This window comes from Dermatophagoides farinae, chromosome 9 (genome assembly GCF_024713945.1).
Source record: "Dermatophagoides farinae isolate YC_2012a chromosome 9, ASM2471394v1, whole genome shotgun sequence".
Lineage (NCBI taxonomy): Eukaryota > Metazoa > Arthropoda > Arachnida > Sarcoptiformes > Pyroglyphidae > Dermatophagoides > Dermatophagoides farinae.
Genome location: NC_134685.1, coordinates 2,185,566 through 2,199,498, shown reverse-complemented (window position 1 = coordinate 2,199,498; position 13,933 = coordinate 2,185,566). Strand labels below are relative to the sequence as shown.

The following is a 13,933-nucleotide window of genomic DNA, read 5'->3' as shown; positions in this document are numbered from 1 at the left end:
GATGAATTATGTTTTTTCTTTTCTATAGTCGACAAAACACTTGATGATGATGATGATGATAATAATTAGTATTCATTATGATAATAATTTTTCTTTTTTTTTCACTTCATCTTTTCACCGATATAATCAATTTGTGTCAAGATGGTTTTTTTTCATATTTTCCCTAAACACAATGAATGAAAATATTCGAAGACAAAAAAAGATTCGATGTGATGTGATGGTGATGGTCACATGCACACACACACAATCGATACAATCGATTTTTTTTTAAATTTCATTTTTGCTCATTTCATTCAATGTGTTTGTTATTTTGAAACTTTGAAATTCATTCATTCATTCATTCAACTTTAATATCAAAATATTTTCATTTGAGCCAAATGTATTTGTTGTTGTTGTCGATTCATTCAGGTGTAATATGTTATTGTTGTTGTTGTTGTTCCAAATGGAACAAACAATGAAACAATATCATTTGAAAGAGTGAAAACTTTTTAAAACTTTGAATCATTTTTTTTCTAACATTGCCATTCGTTTTTTTCGTTCGTTCGTCCATCCAACTAAGGAATCGAATAAAATTTCTGGACCAATTCGATTTTGTTATCGATTTTTTTTTGTTGAATTCTATTTTTTTTTGGTTTGAATAGTTTTCAATTCAAATCAATCAAGAGTTAAAGTTAATATACAAACACCCCCTGATGCTAAAGATCTGATCTCGTGTAGGAATATATTCATAAAAGGCAGAAATGGATGGAAAAAGATTTCATTTTGATTAGATTTTTTTTTTGCTCCTTTGAAAGTTTCGATTGCATTTCGATTTTTTTTTTGCCATTCTCTCTCTCTGCGTGACACATACACATGCTATATGCAGATTTTATTGAATGAGTTTTCAAAATTATTTAAATTTGTTTCTTGCCATCGCCATCATCATCATCATCATCAGCGGCAGTAGCAGACGGCGATTGCAATTTTCTAAATTCTTATTTGCCATTTTTATTGGGTTCTTTTTTGTTTTGTTTTGTTTCCGGTATATTTTTCTGATCGGAAAACCAGAAAAAAACAGAAAAAACAAAAGAGAATCGAAATCTTTGATTCTAAAATTCATTCTCTGCGTGTAGATCAACAAAAAAAAAAAAATTTCTATTGATTCGATTCGATTTTTTTTAGTTGTTGTTGCTGCTGCTGTTTTGTTTTGTTTTATTGCATAAAAACGAAAAAAAAGACTTTTATTTCACTGGATGTTGTTGATGATGATGATGATGATTTTACAAACAAATGTAGCCAATGTGAAATTGATTTCAATATATCGATATCGATTTCTTTTTGATCATGGCCATTTTTTTTCATTTCATTGCATTTCATATGTTTGTGATTGAAATTTTTGTTTTTCTCCCGTTTTGAATATAATTCGAGATTCCAAATTCTGATTGCTTTTGGATTTTTTTTATGTGTGGTTTGAATATTCATTTTCGATTCAAAAATTCTGTCATTCTGTTGTTTCATTTTGTTAATCACTTATTAATTTATATTTTATTGATAATTCAAGTGAACAACAACAACAACAACAAAACAAAACAAAAAAAAACGAATGTACAGGCATTATTTCAATTGTATACAACGATGAACTTTTTCTATTTGGTTGGGAAATAAAAAACGATATTTGTAATTATTATTACAGCTTAGAATTGTCGTTGTCGTTTTTGTTGTTGTTGTTGTTGTTGTTGTTTGGTTCGGATTGTTGTTGTCGTTTTTGTTGTTGTTGTTAATAACAGTCGGTTATTAGTAGTAGTTGTGATTTTGTTTCGGTTCGGTATGATGTTTTTTTTTTAATTAAAAACGGATTTCCGTATACGATGCTCATCATCAATTGTGATGTGATGTTTTTTTCGCTGCTATTGTTGTTGTTGTTGTTGTTTGTTGTTGTTGTTGTTGTTGTTGTGTAAAAGTTGATGCTTTAAAAGTTTTTCTACCATTACGGATTAATTGATATCTTGCTGCTATTAATTATATTTTCATTTCAGATAATTTTGGTTTATTTAGCCTTTTTTCGGCCGGTTGTTTGGCTGGTTGCCCGGCAAATATGACCAATTTCTATTTCGCTCATATTTCTTGGCTTTTTTTGCTTTATGAAATTTTTTTTTACTTATACAATTTTGCAATTATATATTTGGACTGTTTATCATTCAACTAACATTGTATTTTGTCCATATAAATATTACTTGGAATTGTATAAAATTGATTTTGTTCCAAGAAATTTTTCCCTTTAATTTTGTCTTCAACTAATTCTGACTAATTGTTTTGATATTCATTTTTTTTATTTCTTTCAAACAGTCGACGAAGTTTAATGCCAGGTAAAACAGAACGTCAGATGCTCAAAAAACAGATGCAAATAACCGCTTCACATCGTGATTCATCATTTACTGGTCTTCCACCATTACCACCACAATTAACAAGTAATTTAACCGGTGGTATTGGTTCAATACCTGGTTATCCATCACCCGATCATCTATCATTAACTGGATCACAATCGAATTCTATACCAAGAATTATTAAATTCGGTTCAATGCCTTCATATCGTGAGGATAAAATGATGGAAATGAAACAACAACAAAAACAAACCACATTGCCACCATTACCGATGAATATGCAACCATCAATAGGAATAACAGGCTTACAAGGAATGACAATCGGTCATTCATCATCAACACCATCATCTACGCAACATCATCTTTATATGAAAGATAATCGTAAAGATTCGGCCACATCACCGGTTGATCCATCATTAATGGATCAAGATGATGAGCTTTTATTAATTGATGAACAAAATGGTGGTGGTCCAGGATCGACTACACATCGTTTTATTGAATTATCACCAAATAATCTTCCAAAATTATCCTGTAAAGATAAACAACATCATCAACAACAACAACAACGTTGGGCATCAATATTAAGTCAGGCAAATTTACCATTTGGTGATTTACCAGCTGCTGTAGCTGCTGCAATGGTTTCATCTAATGATTCAATTGTAAATCCTATAACCGGTAGTAGTGTTGTGGGTGTACAATCACAACAGCAACAACAAACGACTGGATTAATATCGTTACCGCCACCACCACCTCCACCCCAATCACAGCAACAACAACAACAACAACCACATTCAACAACCGGAACAACATTATTACAACAGGAACAAGAGCTACGACATTCAAGACATTCATTACATAGACAATCATCTACAACCGGTGATTCAGCTGGATCTGAATCACCATTAACCGAAGTGGAAAGAACATTAAAAAGTTTAAATGGTTATCATGAAGATATTCTTGAAGCTTTACAAACAGCTCAACGACAACAACAACAACAACAACAACAACAACACCATGTTCGTGTAACAACAACCGGAAATGTTATTGTTAGTGATAGTGTTGGTACTGTGATTAGTGCTTCTAGTGGTGGCGGTGGTGGTGGTGTTGGTGGCAGTGGTAGTGTTTGTGGTGGAAGCGGAAATATATCACCCGGTGGACCATTAAGACAATCATCACAATTAGTTACTGGTGGTATTGGTCATCATCATCAACAACAACAACAACATCATAGTGGACGACATCATCATCATCATCATCATCATCATCATAATCTACATGGTCATCATATGAAAAAAACGTTATATGATTCAGATTATGGTAGTGGTAAGTTGTTATTGTTATTTGTTGTTTTCATTTATTTTTAACACCGGATTTGATAACAAAAACGATAGTTTTTACAAAGAAAAAAAAACAATTAGAGAAAAAAAAATCAATTTCAAACACACACACACACAAAAGAAGCGAAAAGGCAAATTTTTAAAAACAATCAATGATTCGATATAATAACATAATCTATAATTATCATCCATCCATTCAATCAATCAATCAATCAATCGATGTTCAATCTTGTATACAATCGATTCTTGTCGATATCGATATCATGCGCTTACATCGATAGTATAGTCAAATAATAATGGATTGATTTATGGGTGGTATACTAGTAGTAGTAATAGTAGTAGTAGTTTTATAAAATGTAGAAATCCATCCAGGAAAAAAAATGAGAAAAAGAGAGAAAAATGAAATACAATAAAATTTAATTTCATGTTGGAATGGTTTTTTTTTTGAAATTTTTTTCAAACAAAAAAAAAAATCCAAGATGATGATGGAGATGACGTAATTAATTACATAGTTGTCGCAAATTTTAACGAAAAAAAAAAATTCTTTTCTCGGGATATTTCTTGGAGTCAGCTAGTTAGTTAGTTAGTTAGTTAGTTTTTTTTTCAATGATCCAACACAACATTATTATGATTGTGTGTTGTGTTGTGTCGTATTCCACAATTGGAAATTCCATACACACACAGAATAAAAATTCTTTGTTGTTGTTGTTGTTGCTATTGAAAATTGTATCATCAGTTGTTGTGTTGTTAAGTTGTTAAGAAAAATATGTTTTTTTTCTTCTTCTTCTTTCACTTTGTTCAATTCAGTGAGAATTTTCATTCTGTTTCCATTCATTGGACATTTATTTTCATTTCTGTTTTTTTCTGTGTTGTTGTTGTTCATTTTCACTTTTTTTTCTCCCATTTGATGATGATGATGATGATGATAATGGTGGTTTACTTACAATCATCATTGTTCAACATTTCTATACACTACTAATGGCTTCTTCTTCTTTATTTTTTTTTGGTTGATGTCTTTAAATTCTATCGATGTTCAGATATTTTTTTTTATTCTGGATTCTGGTTGTTGATCGTGAATCATGTCAAAAAAAAAAGTAAAATGAAATCGTTATCGAAACTGAAACCTATAGATTGGATATGGAAAAAAAATCAATTCTTCAACAACAACAACAACAAAAAGGAAAAATTTTTCCCGTAAAAGTAGGAGGCAGAAACTTTTCATGAAATTTTCCCATTCTCTCTCTCTCTCATTCAATGAAACGAAAGTAAATTTGATCTTAATTAGGGTCCATTTTGTTCCATTTTGACGATGATGATCTGTGTCGATCTATAGTAGAGACAAAAAAAAAACAAAATGGAAACCGGTATTTGGATCGAAATGATGATCATCATTCTTGTTGTTGGTTGGTTGTAATGGACAACGATCCATAATGTTTTTTTTCCTTTGTCATATATATGCACTTTATGTTTCAAGTTCATGAGAAACGAAGAAAAAAAACGACAGCAATAACAACAACAACAACAACAACAAAATGAAACCTTGATTGACCCATCAATTTACAAGTGTAACATACACACACACACACACACGGTCCTTGATTTCTTGATTGAAAAAAAACTGGATGTCTATTTTTTTTGGGAAAAAACAACAACAACAACAACAACAACGAAAAAAAACAAGCAAACAATGATACTTGAAAATTGTTTCTGGAACTAAATTTCAGTTGATTTTTTTGATCATTTTTTTTTTCTTTTTGAAAATTTCATTTTTTTTTCTTTGTCATTTGATTTGCCACTCAGAATTTTTTTTTTTATTATTGAAAAGAAAAAAAAGTGAAATTTTGACAATGACAAGAAAAAAAAATCGATCACTACCACTACTAGTACTGCCACTGCTACACATATCGATCACCACCACTTTCGATTAATTGCAATCAATCAATTCATTGCTGCAACAACAATTGAAATTTTTTAAAATAAAAAAAAACCAGCAATCAACCAACTAACAATCCTTGAATGAATAAATTGTTTTCCGGTTGGTTAGACCCAGTTCCTTTTAATCATCATCATCATCATCATCGACAGCGATAATAAAGTGGAAAAATTTTAAAATTCTTGAAATTAAAAAAAAATAAAATAAAATTTCAAGTGGAACTGATTTCATTTGGAAAACAACAACAACAACAACAACAAATTGACGACGATGATGATGAAGAAAATTCAGTTCATTTTTGTTTTCGAGAAAGAAAGTGAACAAAAAAAAAATTCCGGAAAATTTTCTTTTTCTTCACAAAATTCTTTGATTCTTGGATTCTATATAATTAGTAAGTCTCATCACACACACACACGCACACAAAAAATTCTTCCTTTGATTCAATCTCGATCCGTCACTCAATATATGAACCGGAACTTTAATAAATTTTCAAATGAAAAAAACTTTTGTCTCCGGCCGGGCCGTTTGTATTCATTTTGTGTTCATGAATAATAAAGGAAATGGAAGTGAATCATATGATTTTTTTTTGTTTTGTTTTGGTATGAGTGTGTTTGGTAATCTAATCTAATTGTGATTGCACAATATTTCAAAGTCCAGAAAAATCAATGATGATCATGATGATGATGATGATGATGATGAAATTAAGATCACCAAACAAAATCATAAAAACATTCGAAATCATGTACGTATGTGTGGATCATTCATAATAGACGGACAAATTTTATTGCTGTTGTTGTTGTTCTGTATTTTTTCTTGTCCATATATCCGGGATCAAATAACCACCAACCAGCCACTGTTGAAATAGGAAATGACAACATTTATTGAAAACTTTGGAGAAAATAAAAAAAAATGAAAAATTCATCAGGATTTAACTATGCCACAAATACTGCCATGTTGTTGTTGTTGTTGTTGTTGTTGTTTACATGACATGATTTAAATGTTTCGAAATTCCGGTAAAGTTTTTTTTTCATTTTTTCTCGTTAGAACCAAAAAAAAAAAATATACCCAGGAGACACAATGTTTTTTTTTCAGTTGTTGTGTTTTCGCCTTTTAAATAATACGACTATAATGATGATGATGATGATGATTTCATACAGAATTTATTTTTTTTGTTTTGTTTTTAAATCAATTTTTTTCTTTCGCACCAAATTCTTGTTTTGACAACAACAACAACAACAACAACAACGACGACGACAATGACAATCCAGTAGTTCCAGAACTGTCAACGAATTATTTTTGTTTTTTTTTCTGGTTATTTTCAACAATTTATGAAACGATCAAAAATTCAATGATGATGATTCAGTCGTACACACACACACACACACACACACACAGAGAGACGACAGCACAAAACTACACACGATGGACAATTGAATTAAATTAAATTTAATTACATTGCCTGTTTGCCTGTTTGTTTATTTGTTAAAACAGTTGTCGTTTTGATGATGATGATGATGATTGCCATTTCTCAGTTTTTTTTTATTATTATTATTTCAAATTGGTGTTTTTTGGTCCATCCAGAAATGAAATAATTTTCATCATCAGTTGTCCATGAATGAATGAACAAAAAACATGATGATGATGATGATGATGATGATGAAATTATTGTGATAAATTAAAATAAACCTGACAAAACAGAATCATATATCACTATGTAGAATTGACTAGAATAATCATTTTTTTATAACCCGAATTTGTTTTTGTTTGTTGGCTTGATTCTATTCTGTTCTGTTCTGTTCTGTTTTTTTTTGCATCGCGTACCACCCCCAAACATCACATCACATCACACACACACACACACACACCCAACTCTCGTTTCCATCAATCCGCAATCAACCATTCTCAATGGCTAAAAAGAAGAAGAAGAAGAAAATAAAACACATTGTTATCGATCCATTTGTTAACGACAAATAAAAAACCCAAGTCAAGTCAAGAATTTCTTTGTGAAATGAACCGGGTGGAGTAAAATAAAAAAAAAGTTTGACATTCACCGCCATAAGGTCTTATTCAGAAACTTAGTGACACACACACACACCAAACAGAATCTTGTTTCAACTTTTTTTTTCTTGCCCAATATTCTTTATCTTGATTTTTATTTTTTACTTAAGAATATTCTGTCTAAAATACTCTAAGAATTTGTAATCCAAAACAATTGAATAGTCATCATCATTGAAGAATTTCAAGTTAAAGTTTTTTCATATTTGAAAGGATTAATTTGCATTTTCAGTGTTGTCGTGTTGGTGTGATCCAGAATCGTTTTTAAAAGTTTTTATTATTATTATTATTATGAATCTTATCAAGAATCGAATTTCATGTTTATAGAATTTTTTTTCTCTTTTTTATCGACATGTAAAATTCTTGACTTGAAAACTTTATGTTTTTTCTCAAGTTTTCTTTTATTTTATTTATTGATTTATAATTGATTTTTTTTTCTTTTTGGAAATTTTTTTTTTTTTGTTTTTTGTTTTCAGTTTCATAAATATGATGACGGTCATAGATGACGTTATTATTACGTTGGTTGAAATGTTCGATTTTTTTTTTTTAATTTTCGTTTGTTCTGTTTGACGTGTATTTAATATACAAGCAAGCAACAACAACGTTTTTATTTTGGTTTTTTTTCATTTATTTTGTTCCGATAAATTTTTTTTTTTGCAATCAAAATGAATTTTTCACTTTTAGCATCCTGTTCAGATAATGTTGATGATGATCAACAACAACAACAACAACAACAACAATGCAAGGACAAAAGCATTCCATTTGGTTCAACCAAATATTATTTACTTTGTGCTGCCGGTGGTGCATTTAGCTGCGGTTTGACACATACAATGTTAACACCATTAGATCTAATTAAATGTCGTATACAGGTTGATCCAAAACGTTATCGTAATATAACCAATGGTTTTATGGTTTCATATGGTCATGAAGGTGGCCTACGTGGACTGGTTCGTGGCTGGGCACCAACTGCATTCGGTTATTCATTTCAAGGTCTTGGTAAATTTGGTTTCTATGAATTATTTAAAAATGTTTATTCCAAAGCATTGGGACCGGAATATTCTTATCATTATCGTACATCACTATATCTGGCTGCATCAGCTTCGGCTGAATTTTTTGCTGACATTGCATTGGCTCCATTTGAAGCATGTAAAGTTCGTACACAAACATCTAAAGATTGTCCATCTGAATTTAGACGTGTTGCACCATTAATTTATCGTCAAGAAGGATTGGCCGGTTTTTATAAAGGTCTTATACCACTTTGGTTTCGTCAAATACCATATACAATGATGAAATTTGCCTGTTTTGAACGTACTATTGAATGGTTATATCGTTATGCTGTGCCCAAACCACGTGATCAATGTAGTAAATCTGAACAATTAACAGTTACATTTGTAGCTGGTTATATTGCCGGTATATTCTGTGCAATTGTTTCACATCCTGCTGATACAGTTGTATCGAAATTAAATCAAGAACGTGGATCAACTTGGATTAATGTACTTGGTAAACTTGGACCAATCGGTGTTTGGAAAGGTCTTATGCCACGTATTATAATGATTGGTACATTAACAGCTGCACAATGGTTCATTTATGATGGTTTTAAAGTTTGGCTATCATTACCACGACCACCACCACCATCATTGCCATCGAAAAGTATTGTCTTGCATGACAATAATAACGAAGAAAACAACGATGACGACGACGACGACAGCGACAACAACAACAACATTGATATTGGAAAGAACGAATAAAATACATACTCATCATATACTTGAACAAGAAAAAAAATCGATCCATTCGAAAAAGTAATCGAATTCTTCTTATCCATCATTTATTTTGGATCTTCATTTATTTCATATACTATACTATAATAATAATAATAATATAACTAATGGTAATAATAATAACACACACACAGAGAGACCCAAGGGTCTACCAATATAATTTGGATCCATCTACAACAACAACAACAACAACAACGACAACAACAACAACTGGTCGAATGAAGAATTGTTCTTAATTAAGAAAAAAAAAATTTTTTTTTTTCTTGCCCACTTTTTTTTCCTGTTATAATATTACACAACAATCGTGAAACGATCAATTGATTGTGTATTGGAATGAATAATACGATGACGACGAAAAAAACTTACGTTTTCATCATCATCATCATCATCATAATCATTCAAGTCGTCGTTGTTGTTGTTGTTGTTGTTTTTTTTCATTTCTTATGTTCCATTTATCATCATCATTCCTCATTTATTCGTTGTTTTTTCTTCTTTTTCTTCTTCGTCTTTTTCGGTTTTAATAACTTTGCAATAACCAAATAATCAACTACTACTACTTACTAATACAGACGGATTTTCGAATTCGAAATAATTCCCTTTTCATTATTCCTGTATTTTTTTTTTCTGTTCAACGAACAAATAATTGAGCGAAATAATTACGTATTCGTTAAATATGATGATGATGATGACGATGACGATGATGATTAGAATTCTGAATGGAAATTCTGTTGAAGAACCAGAAAGAAAAGAAAGCTGAACAAAAAAAAATCATCATTTACTTTTCGGTTTTATGAACACACACACACACACACAATCATCATCATCATCATCATCGTTTAATTTTGTTTGTTTTTTATTCTTCTGATATAAAGATTCTGATTCTGTTTTTTTTTTGTAGCATTCGATATTTTTTTTCTATGTTTGATACACTAAACCAAGAATTCAAGAATAATGAAATTGGAATCATATCATATTCTGTTGATGTTGATGTTGATGATGATGAAAATTATTCATATGGAAAATTATTCTTGATTTTATTTTTTTTGTTCTCCATTTTGGATAGAATCAAAATTAAAATTGTTATTTATTTACTTATTATTAATACATCTTAATATATATTAGGAATTAGGAATCAAGAATCAAGAACCAAAAGAAAGGAAGGAAAGAAAAAAAACGATTACAAGAATTCTGTATGCGATAGAGAGAATAATAACCATGATATAACCATTCAATATAATAAATATACAGGGTGTATTGAATGGTTCGTTTAATGTGTGTGTGTGTGTTCATAAATGACGTTTATTTTGGATATCTTGTTTTTTATTTCTATTTATAAGCTCGTGTCTTTAGTATATATAGAAGATTAAATGGCAATATTATCATCATAATGATTAAGATGTTTATTATTACGGTATATGCGATTGGCTTTATGTTTGATGATGAACACATTTTGAAACAACAACAACAACAACAAAACGACCTTGTATCCCTTTTTTTTTCGTTTTCTTTCTCTCTCTCTTGAAACCAACGAACCAAAGCCCGTAAGGGCAATTTGTTCCAAATTTTTTTTTTATTATCAAAATACCATCATCAACATTTGATGATGAACCAATGAGAGAGAGAGAGAGAGAACCAAAAAAAAACGTCGGCTATGCTTCATTAAATCAATTAAGGATTCGAATTTTTTTGATGATGCTTTACAGAATCCAAGCCAGAATGGTAAAAAAAAATAAATAAATTTTCCAATCTCATTCTCTCTCTCTGTGTGTGTGTGTGTGTTTTTTCTCCATTCCAACTTTCATTGAACAGAATCCATCGTTTTTTTTTTGCTCATTTGGCTTGTTTAAAGGCCCAGTTTACTTTTCACTAAATGAATCGTTTCGGCTTTGATTTTGATTTTGTTTTTTTTTCGCTCTTCTTCTAAAGCATTCAATGAACAAAAAAAAATTTATTGCTCCAAGAAATTTTTTTTCTCTGTGTTTTTGTTTTTGTTTTTTTTTGCTATTGGAACTTTGAATACAAAATATTCGTTGAATCAACAACAACAACAACAACAACCAGAATCAAGAATTTAGCCTGATGGTGGTGGTGGTGGATTCATGAATTTTGAAAAAAAACGATGGTGGTCTTTTTTTCGATATATGTGAAGAATTTCACATTTATGCTTCCATCGATTCTCTTTTTTACTATTTTACCAGAATATTTTTTCTTTCATTTCTGTCCTTTCGGTATTTATATGTAGAAAAAAATTAATTTTTTATTCGTTTGGCCAAAAAAAAGCCAAACTTATCTTTTTCTCATTGTGTGTGTGTTTCTTCTTGGAAATAAAGATTTTTCGTTTTTTTTTGTTGTTGCAACGAACGAGATGAAGAGCCGATTTCCATTTTTTTTCTCTTTTACTCATTCCACTGCTGCTGCTGCTGATCAATATTCTAGCCATTCATCTAAAAACGAATCCAGGATCCCAATCCAATCCATCCATCCATTCGAATGGATGGGTGGATGGATAGATGGATGGATGGATGGCACACATACACACATATCGAGGTCTTGTCATTGTCATTGTGAAAAAAAAACAAACTGTCGATGTAAAATAAGAAGAATGAATGAAAGAAAGAAAGAAAGAAAAAAAATATCGATTACAATCCTGTAAAGATTCAACAACAACGACAACAAAAAGAGTCCAGGATTTTCATTCCAAATTCAAAGTTGTCGTTGTTGTTGTTATTATTTTCCACCATATACACACACACCCACACACCCACACACACACTGTAATAATCGATAATTTGAATCATCATAAAGAAGGGCAAAAAAATTCATTTTTTTTTCGTCGTCTTCGTCTTCTTGTTCTTCTTCGTGAAAACGTAAAAGTTCCAACACAGTTGAAACACACGCTATTTTTTTTCTCTATATTCAGGATCGAAAGTTTTTTTCGTCTTTTTTTCAGAGAGAGAAAAAAAACATCAATTTTACATTTAAAATTTTTTCATGTTTAAAAGAGAAAAAAAAAGAATACAAGAATTTAGGTTGAATGAAATTTTGATGTGTTTCTTTCTTCATCATCATCATATGGCCACCAAAGATCATTTAACCATCATCATCATCATCATCATCATCATCATCATTTAACCTCTCCCCATTTTCAATCCCTCGCACAGGAACAACCATAACAACAACAACAACAAAAAAAATGGTTCATTTTGTTCATCTGATTCTGATCAACCATTGATGATGATGATGATGATGATATTGATTGTAAAATATTCGAATTTTTTTTTTTGGATCGTTAGTCGATTCGTAGAGGGGATCGTTTGGTTGACAATTTGATGATTTTTTTTTGTTTCTCCGCTATTATTGTCGTCGTTGTTATACGCGTTCAGATGTGTGTTTGTGTGTGTGGATATTTGGTGATTAATTGATTTTCAAAACAAAACAAAAAAAAAACAGCCGCGTATAGTGAAAGTTTGTTGACTATTTCAACACAAATGATTGTTTTTTTTTCTTGATTCATTTTAAGAATCATTCATCTTCGATGATTGGTTTTTGCATGTGTGTATGAGAGATAGAGAAGAGAGAGATGAAGGAATGAAGAAATGCATCGATTTACCAAGAATTTCATTTTGTTTTCGTAACAATAACAACAACAACAACAACAACAACCATCTATACAGGCCAAAAATATTCTAGTATTGTTGTTGTTGTTGTTTGTGTGACCAGAATTTTCAATTTCACAAACAACAACAATAGCAGAAAAAATTTTTTGGAAATTCAATCCAAAACAAACGAATAACAGTTAGCTATTGTAGTTAATTAACTTTGAATTCGATTAGAATTTTTCTTACGTTTTTTTTTTTTTTTTTTTTGCTTACTGATTCTTTTTTTTTATTCTTATTTGATTTCAGGTTTGATGAAGATTAATGAACAATTCCAAAAGGTTACGGCTGTTGTTGGTGGCGATTTATCAAACGATGGTCTTCATTGTCCAACATCATCAACATCCGTAGCCGGAAGCGGTATTCCTGGAGCAGGAATTAGTAGTGGCACCGGTGGTGGTGGTGGTGGTGGTGTTAGTGTTGGTAGTGGTGTGATTGGATCATCATCAACAATAAAAATTCGTAATCTTGCACATCTATTACAACAATTGGATGAACTTGGTGGTGGTGGTTCAGCACCAGCTTCGGCACCTGGTGGCCTTTCAACATCCGTTGGTGGTAATACAGGTGCTTGCAATAATGGTGTTGGTGGTGGAGGAGGTACAGTGGCAACTACCGATAGTTCAGATCTTTATAGTGGTGTTGGTGGTGGTGGTAGTAGTAGTGGAGATGTTGGTGGTGGTAAATCATCAAATCAATCTTCACAGATGAAATTCGATCTTGATTATTATATGGGAACGAATTTACAAGGTTTTGTTAAACAAACTGCTCGAATGATACCACCACCACCAACAACAACTTGTAGGTATGT

At 30.9% G+C, this 13,933-nt stretch overlaps 2 protein-coding genes across 8 annotated transcripts in view; both read left to right on the top strand.

Annotated features, from left to right (window-relative positions):
• mmd (disintegrin and metalloproteinase domain-containing protein mind-meld) overlaps positions 1 to 13,933 on the top strand; it is a 42,751-nt gene that overhangs the window by 25,952 nt on the left and 2,866 nt on the right. For 4 of the 7 annotated variants that reach the window (XM_075733846.1, XM_075733847.1, XM_075733845.1 and 1 more), the window contains exons 18-19: positions 2,326 to 3,683; positions 13,372 to 13,927. In XM_075733846.1, coding sequence (XP_075589961.1) covers positions 2,326 to 3,683; positions 13,372 to 13,927 — 1,914 coding nt within the window. The remainder of the gene's footprint in view (positions 1 to 2,325; positions 3,684 to 13,371; positions 13,928 to 13,933) is intronic. The other 3 variants (XM_075733850.1, XM_075733849.1, XM_075733848.1) reach the window with 3 other exon arrangements.
• On the top strand, positions 8,313 to 10,058 carry LOC124497941 (phosphate carrier protein, mitochondrial-like). The gene has a single exon (XM_075733851.1). It carries the CDS (start codon positions 8,351 to 8,353, stop codon positions 9,431 to 9,433), a length of 1,083 nt encoding a protein of 360 aa, XP_075589966.1. The 5' UTR covers positions 8,313 to 8,350; the 3' UTR covers positions 9,434 to 10,058.